Raw genomic sequence first — 23,140 nt, 5'->3', positions numbered from 1 at the left:
TCGGTGTGTGATGTGTAACAACGACGTGTACACTAAGGTTTGTCATTGCCATAAAAAAATCTCCAAATCTCTAAATCCATCTCTTTTCATTTTAAAAGAAACTACCTAGTTACCTATTTTTTTCAGATATCGTAGTTAGTAGGTAAGGTAATGTACGTTATGATTGTAAATAGTATTATTATTCCAAGAGCCCACGACGGCCAGACCTTCGTTATTAATTTATAAAAGTTGAAAGTTTCTCTGTGTATGTGTCCTATACAGATAAAAACGACTAGTTACTATCAAGTTTGGGTTGTGGACTTGTGGTTACTTGGGCAGGTAACAGTTAGTAAAGATGTATAAAATAGTACCGTGAAAGATGCCAACATTGCCCACTTTTTTTGTATCAAAAAAGTGGGCAATGTTGGCAATTCACGGAAAGCTATCAACATTGGATTATCATACATGTGTTCTTAGCATGTGTTATATAGTATTTAGTCAGATATGCAATATTATACCTATAACCAACCTATAATTCACATACCTACAATATACTGTGCAATATATCCTTGCCTTTCATTTTTTTTAAAGTAACACATGTGCACGGTGACGCGTTATGCGTGCTAAATATGAGTAAACTTCAATAGGTACATATTATTACTTAATAATAATTTGTTCAGGTAATATTATAAGTATGTAGGTCAGTTACTAGGTATGTTTTATGAATATCCTCATAATATCCCTTTTTTAACGTTGGGAAATGCATTTACGCATCCCCCTCTGCAGTTTTTCTGCGTGAGGGGGTATGTGGGACTCGCGAGAAGCCATACCCACTAAAACCCAACGGTGGCCTGCGTTCACCTTCGGCGGCAGGGGTTAACAGCCAGGCCTTATACCCCCACCGCGTACGTGGATATTGCCGTGACTTGGCGGCTCACCCAAGCCCATAAGGTGGCAATAAACGTCGGTATCAGAAGATAACGTCGCCCTATTGCCGGGCTATCCGCCTTTTATCGCAGGGGGGGCCGGTTTAATTGCAGCGAGCATAGCTACAATATGCTCGTTTCTACGTAAACCTCCCCCTGCACTTATTCGTCAAACCGTATAATATTTCAGTGCTATTGCTGGACGTACAGACGCCTGCGTCTGCCGGGTCTTCGTCGGTGCAGAGGATCCGCCGTTGGGTCATTCTCCCGGGCCCTCTCTGCAACCTCCTTTGCTTTGATCACGGCCTCGCAAAAGGCCACGACCGCCTTCCATTCAGTGTCGCCACTGACCATCACTTTCACGAGACTTTCATCCTCTCCCAGCAAGCCTTCAAGATGCCTTCGCTCCGCCGTCCATTCCGGGCACTCGGCCAGGGTATGATGGGCCGTGTCCAGTTGGCCGCTACAGTGGTGGCAGGTGGGGGCCGGTTCCCGACCTATCCTGTGCAGGTAGCTGCCAAAGCATCCATGTCCTGACAGGATCTGCACAAGCCGGTAACTGAGAGGCCCCCACCTCCTCTCTACCCAATCCTCATAATATCCCTGATGTATCACTGAGTTCACGGTGTTATAATTACTTAGATGACAACAAATACAATTTAACAGAGCGACATCTTTTGTCAGCCGCAGTCGTTATTAACGTTTGCTTGGAACGCATTAGCTACGAGCAAGGCTACGAGCTTAGGCTACGAGCTACGAACCTAGACTGTAGAGGCTAGTTACAACCCACAACAGTTTATGGCTATATTTTTTTGTAAAATAAACAACATAAATCTATTTATTAAAATTGCACATATTGAAAAATCAAAATTAACATGCGAATATTAAAAATTGTCTGCGAATTTCATGGGAGGAAAATAAATTTTATGAAATTTTCAAATAGCGGCGTACCTAGCATGATCTTTCTTTTTATTTGAAGTACCTACACAGCGCGAACATAAGATCGAATTACGAGTGTATTTTTTGAAGATTAAACCACGTGTTGCCGCCTATGTAGGTATATAAAAAATCGATGGCGATAGGTATAGCCACGCTTGCGTCTCGCATGCAGCGTGCCGTGTTCTTGTCGGGACTCTGCCCCTACCGCACGCCTGAGCTACGGGCCGCGTGACTCCGCGACTTGTTGAAAGCGCCACCTGTTAACACATGGAGTCACCGACAGTATAAGGTAAGCGTGACTACAATATAAGTATATTTATGTACATACAAATGTTACACTGAGCGTCTATATGTAACTGAATAGTTAATGTTTTATATACGATTTTATAAGGCGAATATATGTAGACAAAGTAGGGTTAGTAAATAATTAGTAAGGGGACGTTTTTGGAAAACAATTTAAAGTTGAGAATTCTCAATGTTGATTTTCAGTTTACGTATTTTTTTTGTATAGGTACATAACTAGTAAGGTGACATGTTTTTTTGAGAAACCAATAAACAGAAATATATTTCTATTAACTCAGAATATGCAGGTTACCTACACAGTGACAGTACACAGGATTTAAATCTTTCAACAACATTCATAAGGCTTTAGTGCCTATGCTATGTAGAGGAAAACATTGACTTATAAATAGCTATACTGAAACATATTCCACAAGTGGTTATAATACCCGGGGTCAGGTACGCACAAATTATTATTTATGTTCTTACTACTTCTGATTATTTTTTGAAATCATCATTATTATTTAGGCAGCAAATTATATGGAAAATGTATTTTTTAAGAAGTTATTTCGTGGTTATACTTATATTCAAAATCACCCATAACTACTTTTTCATCTCCTTGAGCTATATCTAGTATGCTAAAGATGTGCTATAATGACGAATGTAGAGTAGAGACTAGAGAGATGCGGAACGCGACACATTTTACTGTTCATCCAAAGATTGACGTTAAGTTGTAATTACCTATATAAGTACGTATTGTGTAAGAATGGCGAATGAAACACATTTTGTAAATTCAAGTTAATTTTGAATCAATAAAACATCTTTTAATCTCGTATCTTTCTTTGAATGTCTGTGCCTCATCACGAATATTATCTCAAACTCAAAATCATGTTTAAATAGAATTTGACTTCTTCTAGAAGGACTATTGCCTAGTCATAACATAGTTTTACCATTTACCACAGATTCGGAGAGCAGTTTCTACGGTGAAGGTTTTTTGAAATAAAATCATTAAAATATACAGGGTGGAAGGTTAAGATGGGGCATGAAGGGCAGTTGTTTTTTGTTATTATTTTGTTATTTTTTATTTTCTTTGACAACCGTTTAATTAAATTAATGTTTCTTCTTATTATCAGTATGTGTTTTAATAATCAGAAACAAAAAATATTGAAGCCTGAAAATCTCTTTGGAGTTTTCTATTAACGCATCTTTTGTTGGATCACTTATTTTCTTAGTGAATGTGTGGAAATAGTTTTTCGCGATTTCTGACTTTTCTAGTACTCATACCTGATACCTCAGTTGGTCTTTTAGAGTGTTTTGATCCCCATGAGAAACTGGATCGATTGGCATCAAAAAAATTTTTTTTTGAAAACTGCCGATTTCCTTGCTGACCGTACATTTTTTCAAAAATCTGTGAATGCAGATTAAAATTTAAGGATAGTCTCCTAAGAACGTTTTCATGTAGCTACATCGGTTAAGGTACCTGCCCTTCATGCCCCATCTTAACCTTCCACCCTGTATATAAATACTTGAAAAAATGCTAAGCAACTTAATCATCAGCTCTTTTTCGTGCTTGGGCAGGTAATAAAACTATTAAACACTAACAACATAAATTACAATTATTTTAATACTTTCGTTTTATTGCCCAATACCTAAAGGGAAATAAAACGAAATAGAAAAGATGAGGTAACTATATATTTATTTATGTATTTGTTCATAGATACGTTGCACCAACTTTCAGTTATTTAACTTATCGCCGATGCAAGCCATTTACAAAAATATAAAACTTAGAAAGTATCACTGATTGCCTCTATTCGCCCAACCCTGCCTATTGTGAAGAGGGCCCATAACATTTATAATCAACCACAATCAACAATCAACACTTTTTCGTCCTTAAAGTTTAGATAACACTATATGCGTCCTGTCTTGGTCCTGTCTAACGTTTGTACCTACGTCAATTTTACATGACTCAATGTCAATTATCCTTGTAGTTTATAATGTGATCGGAGTAGATGAACCCTTAAATTATATGGCATGAGGCATCTACTCTATGTGCAGACTTGACCACCGTTAACGAATGTACGGAGCGTTATTAGCCCGTTGATCGATCAGCCTATTCATTTTAGTGATTCAATCTCGAACCATTCGAAGCTCTATTGACTGCGGTCGTTTGTAACGTAAAATTAATCCAAGCGATGTCCCTTAACAATGTTCAAATGAAATGGTTCACTAACAGATTCCAAATATTTGCGGCTTACAGTTTGTGTTACGATCGGCAAATAGGTAATGGAATTTTCATTCGGGACAAATTATCCAATTCTCGCAATTATATTTTCTTTATTTTAGAAACAAACAATCATATTATGCATAAAGAAATACTCAATCAAAATACATAAACAAACCTATAGTTTCATTTTTTTAACTAGTTGTAGTTATTACAAATACATTATTTTATAAAATTATAATCTAAGATTATAATATTTACCTTTTGAATGATATCTTACTCATGACATACCTACTATTCTGTGCTCTTGATTAATTTAATGCGGTGATTCTACTTGGTGGCAAGAAATTATTCTTTATTCTTTATTTTCCAACACAAGTAATTTACAGGTACACACCCAAGGCAGTTACTTAACTAAAATAACATCCTTTTTTATAACTAAGAAAGAACAAAATAATATTTTTAAATTTATATACCTAAACTTAAACAAAGTATATCGCAATCATTGCTGTGAGCGAGCATGACATTGAGCAGCTGTATTCCTCGATTCCTACCACTTCCTTTCCTTCCTGTAGGAAATAATGGTAATACTGTGCTACTATTCTGTGCTCTTGATTAATTTAATGCGGTGATTCTACTTGGTGGCAAGAAATTATTCTTTATTCTTTATTTTCCAACACAAGTAATTTACAGGTACACACCCAAGGCAGTTACTTAACTAAAATAACATCCTTTTTTATAACTAAGAAAGAACAAAATAATATTTTTAAATTTATATACCTAAACTTAAACAAAGTATATCGCAATCATTGCTGTGAGCGAGCATGACATTGAGCAGCTGTATTCCTCGATTCCTACCACTTCGTTCGCTCTCCCGACTGGACGGTGAACAAATCGCGAAGACGTCGTAGGCCCACGTCCTGAGGACCCGCCACGCTGTACACGATCTTAGGTGGAAAGTTTAGACAGATCTGCTCTAGGGCGTCTGGGTTGTCCACGTCCCCGTGTTACAGTTACCTAGGTGTGAAAGGGATAAAAAACATACAGGCGTCATTCAACGTCCTTTTTTTCTTGTTACAAGTTAATGTTCATACTGAAATCTCCAGTGTATTAGATATAAGCTTCTTGGATAGTATCCGTACATTTTTTTATAAATGAATCTGCAAAATTTCTTTTGGACTTTTTCGAGCTTTCAAATATATTTATGTTCGTAAGGGTCCCATATAGTACAATTATACTCGAGACTGCTTCTTACATACTATGCGATATAAAGAGACAAAAAAATGGGAATATTTATCAGAAAGCACTATAGGTAGAACAATCATAGGACAAGACAAGATGATTCTTTCTTTTCAATAGTTTTCTCTTCGTTTTATCAAAGTAAGGCAATTATCCAATAGTATTCCTTTTTAGGGTTCCGTATACCCAAAGGGTAAAATGGGACTTCGTTGTCTGAATGTCTGTCTGTCTCCAGGCTGTATCTCATAAACTGTGATAGCTATAGATAGCTGAAATTTTCACAAATGATGTATTTCCGTTGCCGCTATAACAACAAATACTAAAAATTAAAAAAAGTAATATATTAAGGTTCCCCATAGTACGGAACCCTTCATGCTCGAGTCCGACTCGCACTTGGCCGGTTTTTTATTGTTCTATCATTTTGTTGCTTGCTTTCTAACGCGAAGTAAATAATAAACGTAACTTGCCCGTCCTGTACGCTCACGTAAGCTTTTAACTTAGCAGCAGGTAATGCCAACTGTTACTTTAATACATTTAAAAAAAATATATGTCAAGGTTGGACAAAATTTTATTACTTTGACTAGGAAAAATAACAAAAGATTATTTTCTGAAAATATATGAATCAAAGACAAAAAAGGTAAAAATAAATAATGTACCTACTTAATAATGGGGATTTTTTTATTAATAGACGATAATTATTTGTACAAAATTATTATTAATTATGAGATTGGCGTTAATATAAATCAAAGGCACTATTTTGTTCTGAAAACCAAATAGCATACGTCTTAACCCTTGTGCAATCAAATCCTAACATGTATTCGGGCCAACATTTAAGTAAATTTGTGTCCAGTGCAAGCGAACTCGATTGCAATAGCAATAGCGTCCAGGTTCCAGCTTTAATTGCCATAAACACACATCTTCCACGCCAATTTTCAGTTAGGTTAAATATTCGCAGATATTTTTGAAGTGAAACTTCTTTATCGGGGTTGGAAAAAAATTTAGTGTAACATTTTTCCGTTACGCGCCATCTTGTTCTTATCGATCTATTCGACGTATTTCTGTCAAGTTGCATGGTAAATTATTTTTTGAAAATCAAGGTCATAAAGAAGTTTCACTTCTTACGTGTGTACAATAGTACACGCACACATATTTTTTTTTTATTCAAACCGGTTCGAATTTAGCTCATCATAGATTTTACGTTTATATTATACTTAATAGCTTTATTGAAAAATTCTTTCGCTGTTAGATAGCCCATTTATCGAGGAAGGCTATAAGCTATATCTAAGTATATAACTCAAAAAAAAAAGGTGACTGATATAGTGATCTATCGACGCCCAAACCACTGGACGGATCGGGCTGAAATTTGGCATGCAGGTAGATGTTAGGACGGAGGCGTCCTCTAAGAAAGGATTTTGATCAATTCTACCCCCAAGGGGAAAAAATAGGGGATGAAAATTTGTATCATGTTTATTTATCTTTTCCACGCAGGCGAAGCTGCGGGCAACAGCTAGTAAGTATATATATTATACAGGGTGTCCCACTGTTGGTATACTAAGCTCAAAGGAGGTTATAGTTTTGCATACGCTGCATACGTAAAAAATACTTAAAAAATTCCAGACGCATTTTTTTTTCAAATAGATGAAATCTTAAAACTCTATGTGTACACCCATAACAAGCAACCCGCCCAGCTTTGCCACCAGCACGTGGGCTATCGTTTAAGATTATGTTTTCATAGACAAAATGCTCACATTAGAGAAGCGTTATATGCCGGCTGCGCGAAACCAGAGAAGAAAACATGGATTTTCAGGAAAAATTTAGCAAAAAATTTTTGACGTAATTTTGTTGTTTAAGTATTTTTTTCATGATCAGTATATGCAAACCTATAAGTCCCTTCGCGCTTAGTATACCAATAGTGTGACACCCTGTATATCAACACGCCAACAGGAGCGGAGCACTGCGGGTAAAACCGCGGGGCACAGCTAATATTGATATAGGTAAATTCACGTTTTTTACTCTATATACTTTCAAAATAATCTACATATAAAAGGTCATGTTTCAAACTTCCCCCTACCATTAAAAAAATATGTTACCGAACAAGTACCTAGGTCGCGATTTATAATGCACAAATAGATACCTATTAAAGAAAAACGCTGCAAAATATGGAACTTCCCACAGAACTATATCGAGAGAATTTCCACTGTAATTTAAGAACGTGAAATGAGATAAATTTAAAGAAGGGGTCGTCAGTAGATATTGTAGGTCACCTCAACTTCTAAAACGGCCTGACCATAATCTACATAAAATATTGCGATAGATGTTAATAAATAATACAAGCTGAAACTATTTCGACGCTTTGTGGTCGTATCCAGGACGTAATTTACTCGGGCCTTGCAAGGAGAATCTATTATCAAGTTAAATTTTCGAGCGCCGTCGCTGTTCATTTACGCTTACATTGTATGAAGGACTCAAACAAAGACGTCACTAATATCATAGTCCAGAGAAAATCCTTGTTGCTAGATTAATTTACATAGACTTCGTGGCTAACTAATCTACACCAGGATTATGAATAGTTCTTGTTAAATACTTTATATCTGGTATATTTATTACTGTGCAAACATATATCTAGATAAAAAAACCTAACTACTAACAGTTAGGTAACTGGAAGCCCCCAAACTCCTTATTCATATTTCATAACTAAAAGATGTCATTGCAGGTGATATTTACAATGTTGAGCAATACGGATTATACACAATATGGCAAATATTAAAAATTAAAATTTAATAGGTACAAACAGGTATGTTAAAAAACTGTGGGAGTATCCAGGGGAGGGCTCTGTCTTCATCTCCGCACTGCATGGGTGGTAGTTCGTAGTGACAAAGACGAGGCTCAGAATTTATTCTTTCTGGCTTGCCTTTGTTGACAGTCCAAAGTGGAACGCTACAGCCATGCTCGTGGGTTGAATTGAAGGGTCTAATGGCATAATAGTAGGGAAACCCAATTCAGACATGCGGGCCCAGATGACAACTAAACTAAAAGTTTACCCTAATCTCAGATTAGCCAAAGCTAATAAAATAAATTTCGGTGACTCAGTCGTCATAAGCGTCTTGAGAATTTTTATTTGCTAGGTATATTTATTGGGAATTAACTTTAATACAGGCTGTTAAAATCACATAAAATCATTTTGAACTGCTACTTGCTAAATACCTTTGCAGGGTTAGGTTAAGATAGGATAAAAATTGACATAATAAACGAATTTGAAATCGAATAATCATTGTTATGACTTCAAAAAGCAAGCTGTAGCATGTACTTTTAAATTCAAGTCAAAATAAATATTATTTCTTCATAACTCATAAATAAATCTGCAGTTATTTATGAGTTATGAATTAAAGTATTCCATAACAGAGTAGCAGCAGCAGTCACATTTTTTCGTTTTTAAGTTCGAGAAGAAAAGTGTGTCTCTTAGTTGTTTGTTTATTAGGTCAATAGATTTGAATCGTGCGAGAGTAGTTTGGATTGGAAACAGAAAAAAATTCGAAAGCTTTCATGTGAATATTACAAAATATAAAAATGCGTTATAATTATTAATTACATACTTACGTTAAAGGCTTCATTTTTATGATTTCGTTTGATTCTAGCTGGCGGTCTGATTTGCTCGGCAATTATTACGTGGACTAAGTGCCAGATTTTATCTACGTAAACATTGTTTTGTCCAGTTGGAAAGTTCCAGGTATAAATTGTTCTCATATCTATAAGCACAAGTATATAGGTGGCTTTACAGTCACCGGCAGTTCCCAGTGCATCGCGGATGCAATCGCTCGTTCCGTTCGTCATTCGGCCCGCCCGCCTACAGGTGACAACGCCGTGCGCGCTCGGATATCCCATATAATTTTTAGGTACCTGTTGATTACGGTTTTATTCCAATGTCTGAGCGCGATGAGTTGCCGCGCCATGTTTTTTCATACCATTAATATTAAAAACAAAATATAAATAAAAGAATAAACGCTACTTGTTTGCTTTTTTAATTTACTGTAGGTAATTCCATTCTGCTAATATGAAAAAAAGTCGCGTTAGTTCGTGTGGAATTGAAAATATAAGAGCTACCAATTAATAATAGGGTATTTTATAAACAAAAAATATTTTTATAATTTCGTTATTTAATCACAAGCGATCAGTACACGTAACTTCTTGACAAGTACATATATACCTATTATTATTATTTAAACTAAAGTAACGCTATTTTAAAAAGTTATTAACATAACACAAAAAAAATATGAATACCATTGTGTACTTATATAACTACTGTACATCATTATTTTTAAAATAAAAAATATGAGGTTAACCAATTTTACCAAATTGAACATTTTATTATTAAAATTGACATATTGAAAATATTATTTCAAAATGCCACTCATTTGAATAAACTTCTCTATTTATGAACTTAAAAACATTCAATAGGTATCTTTCTTTCAGGAATCCTGAACTGTATTAAAAATAAATAAATAGTTTGTGTATTTAAGCATAATTAAATATATCTTCGTTATAAGTTTCTTCGATAGTTACAAAAATAGTTTAATAATAAATATAAATAAGTATAATAATATATAATTAGTATAATTCGAAAAATAAAAATAATCTCTACATTCACCGGCGGAACCCGAGCTCAAACAAGTTACGGTACGTATACCTACTATAATGTATAATATGAATATTTTAATAATGAACGTTATTAATCTGTAGAGTACAAACTCCCAAATCCACCTTTTGAAAGTTAAAAGGAAGATAGCTTAATCCCAAAGTAGACAAAGGATGGCACGAAGGATGGGAATAAGTGAGGATTAATTCTCTATAGGTATTTATAGTTATTAAAGCGTCTTATTAAGTAATAATTAATTTTAAATCCTCTGCTTTGCCACCACAGCTATTTCAATATTGCCTGGACCTTAATATGACTTAAACTTTAAAGGATACTAAGAATATTGTCAATATTGTTAACTAACTTTCCGCCCACGGCTTCGCCCGCGTTTTAAAGAAAAACATAGTTGCCGTTCCCGTGGGATTTCCGGTATAAAACTTATCCTATGTGTTAATCCAAGTTACCCTCTATATGTGTGCTTAATTTAATTGTAAACGGTTCAGTAGTATTTGCGTGCGAGTAACAAACATCACATTGTACACATCCATCCTCACAAACTTTCGCATTTATAATATTAGTAGGATAGGATAGATGCATTTATAATTTTTAAACGATTATAGCAGTAATTTTAGATACGTAGGTGATGGAAAATTGGGTAGGTAAAATATTAAGTTGAGTCTATAAAACGTTAATAATATTTTTTTGGCTTTGTTACCTCAGAACTTTGAGTTAACATTTGCCGTGATGTAGACTACATTTTCTATATAAAAAACAAGTGAACGAAGTTTTCCCTCAAAAATCGATACGAAAAAATTTTATTAAACATGATTGCGGCAAAATTTTTACTGGCAACCTAGTCGATATAATAAATATATTCTCCTAATTATAAATATTCATAAAATTTTGGTTTCATAAAAAAAAAAACTATGAACGCAATGATCCTGCGGTGGGATCGACTATCCCGAAACTCGCGTCACCGACCCACGTCTAAGTAGTTTATAAATTAGTTTAGTGCTTATAGTGTATTTTGTGTAACTTAGTAGAAAATATATAATTTCTTTTGGCTGAAATCCTTAATTCATCTCCCTGCACACCAATACACTAAAGTCTTGTTAAGTAGTACCTATAGTTATGAAGAAAATAAAAAAAAACGTTAGCAATGAATAATACAGTAGACTCTTTTTTATTGATTCCAGTATAATACCCTGGTAATAAGAGAAATCAAAGTTATTCAATTTATTTAATTTGTTTAGAATACGAGCTGCGACTCTTGAGATCCGACCCAGGTCCGCTCAGTAACTTGATTAATTTTATTAACATCTACAACTTGCATAAGTATAGTTAAACTTATTGTGAATATATATCCTTACAAGTATAATTAAAAACTAATTAAATGTTTTATTCTGAGATATCTTAAAGTTACAAGATAATTTGCGAGTAAGTACATCATTTTTTATTATAAATCATATGTCACAGATAGCATAGGTTCTTTCAATTTCGCAAATTCATATTATACATGATTTGTCTGCAAATTCCAGATTAAAAGTATCTCGTGGAATTGAATATCGTATCCAATCTGTTATGCCGTTGAGAAATTACAAGATTCTAGGTATCCACCATTTGAATAATATTGTAAGTATAAAGTTATTAGGTTTGCTGCACTGGATTTCCCGTCGAGCTTCCATTGAAATAAATCCGCGATTGAGCTTTGATATTTTCATTTCTCGTATGTCCATTTCCAAGAATATTACATTTTCCTATCATGTTACTTATCATGCTTTCGCATGCTGAACATAATCATGTGCCTGTATACTTTCGCATAGGTATCTACGCTTTCGAATAATTGCAATGAATTGTGGTTTGTGTAAAGTGACCGAAGCTACGAATATTCATCTCTCGAATTGAGTTTGCCGTCAGTTATCTGAGCTTTATATAGACTAGGATCGTGGCTCAAAATAGGCAATAGTCCGATGAGAGGTTCTCGTTAATCTCAGTTGTCAAGAACACCGCTTAGTGGACAATCAACGGATACATTTTTACGAAGCCATTCAATATTCTGTTCCACAAAACTATACTAGAATAAGGAATGAACTTCTTACTTCGTTTGTTTATTGTTGTTGGTATGCTGCTTATATTTAATATAACAAACAAGAGTGAGTACGATACACTCACGAAAGTACCTAAGTGCTTTATCTCAACAATTGTATAAACAAATTCGCAGCGGAAAACTGATTTACGAACGAACAATATTTTAATGTAGTCTTGTAATATCTAAGGCCACTCACTAGTCTATTGAAATTATTTTTATTTTCTCTATTTACTATTCATTGTAAATTGATTTATACTCTCTCTCATTTATATTATTTCGCAGTATTTTAATATAATTTCTTTTCATTAATACAATTATTACCCTTACATAATGCTCTACATTTAGAAATTTGTTGAGATCAGGTTGAGATGTTGAGACGTTTTTACACAAATGTCTTATCAATGTAGGTATTGGTCTTTCAAAAATAGTCTTCATTTCTTTTCTATCATCTAAATGAAATGGCTACTCTCGTAAGAGCGAGCGCCCACGAGCAACTTTGTCTCCGCAACAATTTTGTCTCCGCAACTATTTTGTCTCTCCAGCCATGGGCTAGTATGAAAGTGCGCGTACGTAGCGACGCAACTCCCGGGAGACTTTTTTGTCCGCGGGTTCGGAGACAAGCCCGCGACGCAACTGTCGCCCTATCTATTGGTTTCAATGCAAGTGCGCGCACGGCGACAAAAATGTTGCCAGGCGACGGCCGCCGGCCAGTTGCCGCGTAACCGGCGTAGCGATAATACGTATTTATGTCAACGTATTTATTCTCGTACACAGTAGTTTTAACCGACTTCAAAAGAAAGGAGGAGGTTATCAATTCGGCCGGTATATTTTTTGTATGTATGTACACCGATTACTCCGAGGTTTCTGAACCGATTTACGTGACTCTTTTTTTGTTTGATGCAGAATGGTGTGGGATTGGTCCCATAAAATTTATTCGGATAAGCCCAGTAGTTTTTATTTTGTGAGCATTTTTGTCTGATCTCGATGACTTAAGGGGGCGCATAAAGCAAAATAACCAATCTTCTATTAGATGATACGTGTAATATGCAAGACCAAATCTAAAAAAATAAAATATATATCAAACTAGATGATATGTTCAACGATTCTGTTTAATCAAAAACATAAAATATTAAAATTTACTCGTTAAAAAAAAATCACCAAGTTAGCTCTAATTTTCACACTTTTACGTTTTCTACTTGACATGGTAATACTTATTATGATTTTTTTTTCATAAACAATTATATTAAAACATTTGCAAGATATTTGTCAGAGCATTTTGTGTAATTACTTTTAGTTTTGGTTTTATCTGCGATAAACCACAAACCAAAATCAAACGTTTATCTCGAGAAAAAAAGAGCGCCAAAAGTGGTTTATCGCAGATAAAACCAAAACTAAAAGTTATTACACAAAATGCTCTGACAAATATCTTGCAAATGTTTTAATATAATTGTTTATGAAAAAAAAATCATAATAAGTATTACCATGTCAAGTAGAAAACGTAAAAGTGTGAAAATTAGAGCTAACTTGGTGATTTTTTTTTAACGAGTAAATTTTAATATTTTATGTTTTTGATTAAACAGAATCGTTGAACCACCGTTGAACATATCATCTAGTTTGATATATATTTTATTTTTTAGATTTAGTCTTGCATATTACACGTATCATCGAATAGAAGATTGGTTATTTTGCTTTATGCGCCCCCTTAATTGAAATGTAGCAAGTAACTTTGATTCATTTTCAGGAAACCGATTGAGCTGAAATTTTGTATACGCATGTAAATTGGATAGCGATGAAACATTATTATGAGATAGAGCTGATTTGATGATGGAATCGGAAAGTGGCCATAGGAACTTAGTAATATATTGACTCAACTTTATCGAGGTTGAGCTCGTTTGATTTGTGTTGAAAAATACACTAAAAAGTATTAAATAAAAACTACTTTACTTTTTACAATTACGATTACATATCTATACTAATATTATAAAGAGGAAAGGTTTGTAGGTACATATGTATGGTTTTCAGTTTTCACGCATAAACTGCTGAACCGATTACAATGAAATTTAGCACACATATAGAGGATAACTTGGATTAACACATAGGATAGGTTTTATTCCGGAAATCCCACGGGAATGGGAACTATGCGGGACAAGAGCACAGACCACAACCGTCTCTTCGAAAACCATGTTGATAAATGCAGAAAATTTTAAAGAAAAAGTTGCGTTGCTGTCGCTTTCGTGAGCGCATCGTTCAAAACTTTGCGAGGAGACAGCGACAGAGACAAAATAGTTGCCGGGCAACTAAGTTGCTCGTGGGCGCTCGCTCTAAGATTGGTAAATATCTAAGCTATTCGTCATTCAAAGACCAATCTTGTTTATTAAATTCAAGTTTAAGCCGCTAAGCTTAACAAGAGTAACGGGAACTAAGTATAACCACGATCGTCATCTCTGAATACTTGAACACAATGACGAATAACTTTAAAAATATCTTTGCTTGAAGATGTGAAGAGTTCTAGCAGGTAAGTATTAAGAGGGGTTAGGCGGTCAGCGAAAATTCAGCTATTCGCTAAAATATATCAAAATAAGTTTAATGTATGATGAATGAAAAATAGTTAATCAAAATAAGAACCCATGCCAACCATGTAAATCACGCATTCAAATTAATTATATTTGCACTTGATTTAAAACAATTTCAATAACTCATACCACTGCACTGCCATCAAATACATAAATTCTGATTGTGCGGATATGAATCAATAATTAGGTATGTTTAATTTCATCGGTAAAATAATAGATATGTGGGAATTTCAATGCTGTAACGAGTTTGAAGGTTCTATTATTATATAACTGCGAAACGGAACAGTGCAATTATCTGCGTTTAAACTTATTAAGGCTTTTCTGAAAATAGGTAGAAGAAAAACTTTACATGTTGGATGCATTTCGATAATGGGGTCTCAGTTGGGAAATAAATGTCTGGATCGTGTAGAAAAGTCTATCGTTGGTAGGTATGATGTTGTTATTGCTTTGATGTATTATGTCTTTTTGATCTACCTACCTAATTGTATTTCTAGTGTGGATTGCTACTCCTGAGATTAAACCTTCTGTGCGATTCAACACGCAATTGAGATGTGTCTGTCCAAAAATCTGTCGATAACAGAATGCTGTCAGGAAGTTGGCCTTGTCTTTTGTCTGTCTACTCTTACACCTCGTCCTTGGAACAGCATGTTAAGCCGTCGATCTCGCGCCTAATCTCTCTTGGGTCGTGTTGGATTTCCGTCCCAATGGACTATGATAGTGAAACTATACTACTTAAAGCAGGTACACAAGCATAGTGAAGTGCACATTTAATTAAATATTTGCTTCCTAAATCGATTTCTTCTTTAATGTGGTTTTATTGCATTTGTTAGTCGTGAAAATACAATGAAGTAATACTTTGCATTATATTTTAACGTATATTCCAATAACCACCTGAACCTGAAATTATTTTTATTGTTATGAGTTTAGATTTGTTACATTTGTAGGTAATGTTGGATTAAGATTATTTGTAAGTATAACGCCGCGGCCGTGGCGGTGAGTTAAAAATGCAGTAGGTACCTATTCAAATAATAACTTTTATTTTAATAAATTTCTTAAGGTAATTTTCTTTCCTTTTAGCCAATTTTATAAGCTTGAGTTGGATTCTCAAAATGTATTCAAATATTGATGTTTATGAACATGTTCATAACTATATATAATATATTCTGCAGTCCAGTTATTCAAATGTTTGTCAAAGAGTAAAATCGGTATCCATTCGTATTTGATGTACATAAAGCTACACCAGAAATTGTATTAAATTGCTCGGTAAATATCTTGAATAAACAGAATAGCGTCACTTTGTCGCAGCCATTTTGGTCTGTTTTATTGACACATGGAAATTTAAAGGTAAATTTGTACCACCGTGTACTATAAACCACACTAAGGGGACATCAGCTGAGTATACAGGGTGTAATCGTTAAGTGTGCACAAGCGATTATTCCGTAACTATTGCAGATATCAAAAAACCGGCCAAGTGCGGTGAGTGCGGGCTCGCGCACAAAGGGTTCCGTAGCAGCAAATATAATAAATTACAGTTAAATCAACCTATCTCAAAAACTATAAGAGATACTTTGATCAAACCAAAAATCGTTGAAAGAGTTAATTAGCATGCATCACCTCTATTTTTTTTAGAATTTTATACCCCGTAGTTATAAAAATAGAGGGGGGGGGACATACTTTTTACGACTTTGAGAGCTGATATCTCAAAAACCGTTCACTTTAAGAAAAATGTTTTTTAGAAAACTTTATATCATTTTAAAAGACCTTTCCATTGATACCCCACACGGGTATGTACATCGAAAAAAAAAATTTCATCCCTCAGTTACATGTATGGGGGGCCCCACCCCCAATTCTTTTTTTTACTATTTAGTGTCATATTTTTGTAGCGGTTCATACAACACATATTCCCATCAAATTTCATCACTGTAGTACTTATAGTTTCCGAGTAAATCGGCTGTGACAGACGGACAGACGGACAGACGGACAGACGGACATGACGAAACTATAAGGGTTCCGTTTTTGCCATTTTGGCTACGGAACCCTAAAAACGTCGGGAAACATTCTGGCTCGCACTGTTCACATTAAAATTAATGTTAATACTTGGAAACGTGGCCTGTAGATATAATTTTTTTGTGATAACTTAGTGATTACATGAGCAAGCATAAAACATTTATTTTATATTTTTATGTGCACAGGAAATACCCAATTATCATTACTTTTGAATCAACCTATACATTTAATATGAAAGATTTTAGCTTTTTTTTTGTTTTTTTGGTTTTCTGCTTTAATTACTTCGCAAATTTGGAGGGAAGTTCATTTAGAAACTGTAAATAGACCTCCTCATTGTATTGCACAATAAGGACGTCACTTCGAAAATCTACTATGAATACAAAATGTATGGGAAATAAATTGTATGGGAGCGTTTAATGTAACATTTTTGGTTATTTCTCGTATTATTTTTAAAAATTTATTATGGCCATTTTACTCATTAGGTTAAGTACTTTCGATATCAGTTTAAAGTTTTTTGATATCTGTAATAGTTACGGAATAATCGCCTGTGCACACTTAACGATTACACCCTGTATAGTAGTGATGTTGTACATGACGGTTTACGTTCATAAATTTTAGGTAAGTACATAATATACTAGGTTGATCCAAAAGTAATGATAATTGGGTATGTCCTATGCACATAAAAATATAAAATAAATGTTTTTTGCTTTCATGTACTCACTAAGTTATCACAAAAAATCATATCAACAGGCCACGTTTCCAAGTATTTACATTAATTTGAATGTGAACAGTGCGTGCCAGAATGTTTCCCGACGAAAAGAAGAAACAACGATTCGATATGTAGAGGGTGAATTTCTAAATTTTTAATGATATCAGGATAATTTTTTGTCACGTTTTGTGATCATGGACGTTACCTGGGTTCATCATGTTTATGCTGAAACCAAAAAACAATCAATGGCCTGAATGCGATCTTCCAAAGTGACGATGAAGAAATTCAAAGTGAAAATCAGTGGGATAGATTAAAGCGGTAGTTTTTTGGGACGCTGAAGGAATAATTATTATGGTAGAATATTTTAAGAAGGTAGCCTTTATTGGGCTCTTACTACACAGACCAAATTAAAAGATTGCGGTAGGTTAGTACCTAAGCAAAAGAGACATGGCAAACTGCGGACCTGAACGCTGTTTCACCAAGACAACGCACCGACACAAAGATCACAAGGCGTCAGTTGCGATGGCTGCCATTCAAAAATCGGCATTCTAAATGCTTGAACACCTACCTTTACCGTTAGATCTAGTTCTTAGATACTTTTATCTCTTTCCTCGGCACAAGAAACACATTCTCAGCAAGAAATTTTAAGACGACAGCGAAGTGATGGCCGCGTCGAGGGGTTTTTGTGAATGAAGTAAAAGTTTTTTTTTTGAAGTTTAGGAAAAACAATATTGAAGTATATTTTCTAGTTAGGAGATTATCTAGAGAAATACATAATTATTTTAACTGTAATAACCTTGTTTAATATAGATTATCATTACTTTTGGATCAACCCATGTACATACACATGTATGTATCTACCTATTTTAGTTGAAATGCAATAGATTTATAGGAGTTATATTTTGGAAGATTGACTCTCATTCTTCGATTGCTAATCAATAAAAAGTATAATCTAATGTAATAATTTTATATAATTATTTCTCCCAATTTAATCCCCTTAGTTCTTGACCGTGATCTTATAAAGGTGTAGGTAAATCGAACTTTAATCAGAGAGATTCATTATTCATCACCTAACAATGACGCCAAAAACGCATTGTCGTTTATTGTTTTATCTCAGGTTGCATGCTTTTATCAGATTATAGCTTTAATTGTCAATGCAAAAAGTCACTACCTACTTGATTTTTCATCAAAACTCAACCAGTGCCACCGTGGTGCCACCCCTTTAATCGGCGTATGTGAGGATCTTTCCTGTAACTCTGGATATTGGATGAAAAATGCGATTTTATTAAGCTGTTATATGACTAAAAGCATTTAATCCATTTTTCAATGGAACTGTCAATACGTTGCCAGACGAAATATATTTTATAGGATGCCATTTTATAATATTCTATGCTCACTAAATTTTATAAATTCGAATGCGTGTTTCTTTGTTTGTCTTTCTTTCACCTGGCAGCGCAGAAGTTCCACTTAGCGTAATTTGGCGCCTAATTTAAATAGTTATTGAAAGTGGTTCAACTCTCCCACCTGGGCAAGTCTCCCGGACTCCCCCTATTACTTATATGGTACGTTTTTTCAATTTTGCGTCTCGAGTTAAGAGGTTAGAGAAATATGTAGCCTTATATGTAGCCTACTTTTTAACGCGTTAAAACTTCTCTAGCCCATGGGAATTTTTATTTATTATTTTTTTAATGTCGGCCGGTTTCTTAATTTGAGTACTTGACATTCAGTATTTGACGTTAAAAACGACTTGTGCAAATCATACTGAAATACGGCTTAAATATACAATATTTTCTTTAATCTGACATATTTAAACTAAAATCTTAACAATTCCCAATTCAGAATCTGGCTGTAAATGTTGTATGTAAGCTCTTCTATATGCAATTTAGGTATTTTCATTTTAAGCTTTTAAAGGATTATAAAATGAATATCCGATATTGAATTTAATCTGCAGATTCTTTTTACATGCAGGTATTTTTTTAAATTTTGATACACTCACTAACGCGAAACTACGGATAGTCCAATTTACAATATTTTTTATTGCATGGAAGAATAATAAACGATAAAAGGAAGTTATGAAATATTTGCTTTTTAATATAATATTTGAAACACTTTTTGATTTGAAGTAGGTACATATTTCATGTTGGCTTGAACTATACCACAATAAAAACTTGTTCAAAAGGATGTCGGAAAATAAAAATAAACTTTACGAAATAAAATACTGTTTGATGCACAGGTTTGATGCAATAGATGCAATTTTAACATGTCACAAGTAATAATGTTTAGTGGCATTTCAAAATACGGTACAAAATATAAAACCTCTATTTAAAAAAAGTTTTTACTGTGAATTGTGCCAAACCAAGACACCTGTCACACCACCTATATTACCTACTAAAGTGTGTTCATGTGTGTTCATAGGTGGTGGTGACCACTTAACGTCAGGAGGACCACCTGTTCCTTTGCCCGCTATGCCATAAAAAAGTTAGGTAATCTGATAATCTTCTTTTAGATACTACCTACGCACTACTACTCAAAAGCGTTACCTCGTAACTATTAAAAACTTAGTTAATGTTGTCTTTAAAATATGTTCATAAAGAAGAACGATATATAATATTATTCTTACATACTTTACGTATTTTACAGAATTTACGTATTTTACATCTCTAAATATAGGTATTTAGAGGTATAAAATACGTAAATTCTCGATTTATACCTCAATTCTTTGTAGAGCCTATGTACAAGCACAATACAATATACAGAAAGTTGTAGAAAATTCCTGAAATATGTATTTACTATGTATTTCGTTTTAAAGCGTGTCATAGATTTACCGACATTTATTTCAAGTGGACCGGATGGTTTCATTTCAATAAGCTCCTGTTACTGACATTTTACGAATAACCTATCCTATCCTTGATGCTATCCAATTATGAGTAGACATATATGTCATTACAAAAATATCAAACACATTCTCGAATGAAAGTCCTCTGATAAAAATACATTTAATAATTTACAATATATATTTAAATCAAAAATTAAATGAGCAAATACTAAAACGTCTTAAAGAAAGACGAGCGCGACGTTGAAGCGACTCATTAAAATTTATCTTGAATAGGTTTTCACATCTAAGCTAAGGTATTTTTACCGAGAAAATATGTGGAGGTAAGATAAAAAGAGGTTTCTTTGCTGGTTGATATAATTTACATATAAAGAGCTGTATGAATATTATAAATTAAAATCTGATAGTTATAAGCATAATATGGTTATTGTTTCAAATATTCATTTATTACTTTTATTCATCCATTATATTTTCCCACGACTTCACTAAGTTACAGAATTTCTTATTGAATGTCTTGCGCTCAAGAATCGTAACTAACCAACAATCAATTCTTTCCATATAGTAGGTATAAAAAAGTGCCCGTCAGGACATATTATATGTACAAAAAACAAATATGTACATTGTGCAATATAATAAATGTATAGACATTTAGCCCTCGGACACATTTTAATATAGGATCGGAGTCAAAGGGGTTGTAATATCAATCAGTCTGTGTAGACAGGAACCGCAGGCAATTCAAGTGAGTTCGAAATGGTATTAATTTTGTCTGACTAATCAACGACCCTTGTTTACTTTCGCTATTTACATATTGCACTGCAGTTACATGTTGATATTGAATCCATATGATAATGCACAAGTATATAATAATTAATATCGATTAATTCTCATGTAGGTATATTTTAAGCTACGGCAAATATTTAGCAATGTTAAAATTCAGTAACATATATGTACCTACCTTTTTTGAAACAAAAGTTTCATCTCATTTATAATTTATACCTATCTAAAAATTTGTTTACGGTTATCCATAAGAAACAACAACAAAAAGCGAATTCATATTACTCTACAAATCTATCAAATTAATTATGCATTGTAGGAAGTATTTATATATTTCGTTAAACCTCAAAACCTACCTTCCGTTACACCATGCTTTCCATAGAACAATATCTGGAAAAAGAAAGGTATCATGCTACTTTCTATTTATTGTGTACTAGCTGCTCCGAGCGGTTTCACCTCCGTGGCTACACTCCTGTTGATCGTAGCGTGATGATATAATATGGCCTATAGCCTTCCTCAATAAATGAGCTATCTAACACTGAAAGAATTTTTCAAATCAGACCAGTAGTTCCCGAGATTAGCGCGTACAAACAAACAAACAAACAAACTCTTCAAATTTATAATATAGTATATATAAGTATTGATTGCTTATATACGAAAGCTAAAAGCTAACACTGCAGCTATATATAGTTATCAATTATTCCAATAAGACCGAATGTAATCGCACTCGATTGAACTATGCATCCAGCAATCAATCGTAAGCATAAGATAATACTTAATTATAAATTAATGCTCAATTATTGTAGAATACCTATATGGTCAACACACGATTTATCAAAGTGGCATTTGGCGATCAATATGTACGTGAAGACATAAGCATTGAAATTGTATGAACATTGTAGACATTAATCAATTTAAGATAAATTTTGAATAATTTTACTTTTTGCCTATTCTATTTTTTACGTTCATACTTTTTAAGTCAATCAATAACTTAAAATGTAATTTTATATGAACGATTTTAAAATGAACGTAAAGTGATTTTTTAAATTGTTTTTAGACTCGTACACTTCCTCGTACACTGTTCTGTAATAAACGTTTAAAATGCATTTCAATATATCATTTAAAGAGGAAGGCACCAAAAGTTTTATACAACTGCAACCTACGAAACTTAAAGGTCGAAACTTGTAGAGTTGTAAGTTAAGCGTGCCAGTTTATAATGACATAAAAAGTAAGCTGAAACTCAACTACGTTTTAAAAGTCGAGACTAGAGGTTTTTCCAGTCACGGTAAAATTTCGGGACAATAACAAAAGATCTCAAAGCACTTGTTGCTCACCCCAAAGTTATTGGTCGCCCCAGGCATGCTTACATACTGTTTGAAGGGATTTACGATATCCTTACGAAAACTTTCTGAAACTTGTTTTAAACCTTAACTTTGTAAATACATTATTAATAACGAGAGTTAAATAAACGTCTAACCTGTTAAATGATTTGAAATTCTATCATCCAGCACTCTATTTTAGGTTACAATCGAATCATACCGCACCCATGAATCAGAATAAGTATAAGGTCAGTTTGCCTTATTCTTAAATTTGATATGCTTATACATATTGTTGTAACGTATAATTGTTCATCATGATCAGCCCATATATCTTCCCACTGCTGGGACACGGGCCTCCTATGAGGGTCCAGGCCATCATCCACCACGCTGGCCAAGTGCTGGTTTGCAGATGTCATACTTTTTATTACGTCATATTTTGTTTCACGTGTACATTTGATATTATTTACATAATTAAATTTAATCAATAGCTTATCAACTTACTAACAACTTAGAATTTGTCTCTGAATCTCAATGTAGCTAATCATGGTACCTAGGACACGATGTAATCTCGGCCTTGATGATTTTAAAAATATTATAGTAGAGAAATTATTATGGATAGT

General features: G+C 33.9%; 1 protein-coding gene across 1 annotated transcript; it reads right to left on the bottom strand.

Moving 5' to 3' along the window:
- Window positions 1–1,097: 1,097 nt before the first annotated feature.
- LOC149911042 (uncharacterized) lies at window positions 1,098–22,936 on the bottom strand. The gene is made up of 2 exons (XM_090102778.1): window positions 22,807–22,936; window positions 1,098–1,519 (listed from the first exon to the last, which is right to left on the bottom strand). Exons 1-2 carry the CDS (start codon window positions 22,934–22,936, stop codon window positions 1,098–1,100), a joined length of 552 nt encoding a protein of 183 aa, XP_089958904.1.
- Window positions 22,937–23,140: the final 204 nt, after the last annotated feature.

Source organism: Colias eurytheme, chromosome 1 (genome assembly GCF_061535395.1).
Source record: "Colias eurytheme isolate Ceu_HAF_F1 chromosome 1, ilColEury1 Martin Lab GWU primary, whole genome shotgun sequence".
NCBI classification, from domain to species: domain Eukaryota; kingdom Metazoa; phylum Arthropoda; class Insecta; order Lepidoptera; family Pieridae; genus Colias; species Colias eurytheme.
This window is presented reverse-complemented; position numbering and strand designations above follow the sequence as displayed.

Coding starts and splice junctions, on each gene's coding strand:
- LOC149911042 (XM_090102778.1), bottom strand. CDS start 22,936: ATGACATCTGCAAACCAGCACTTGGCCAGCGTGGTGGATGATGGCCTG. Junction 1,520..22,806: donor ATTATACGTTACAACAATAT/GTATAAGCATAT, acceptor CCGTGAACTCAG/TGATACATCAGGGATATTAT.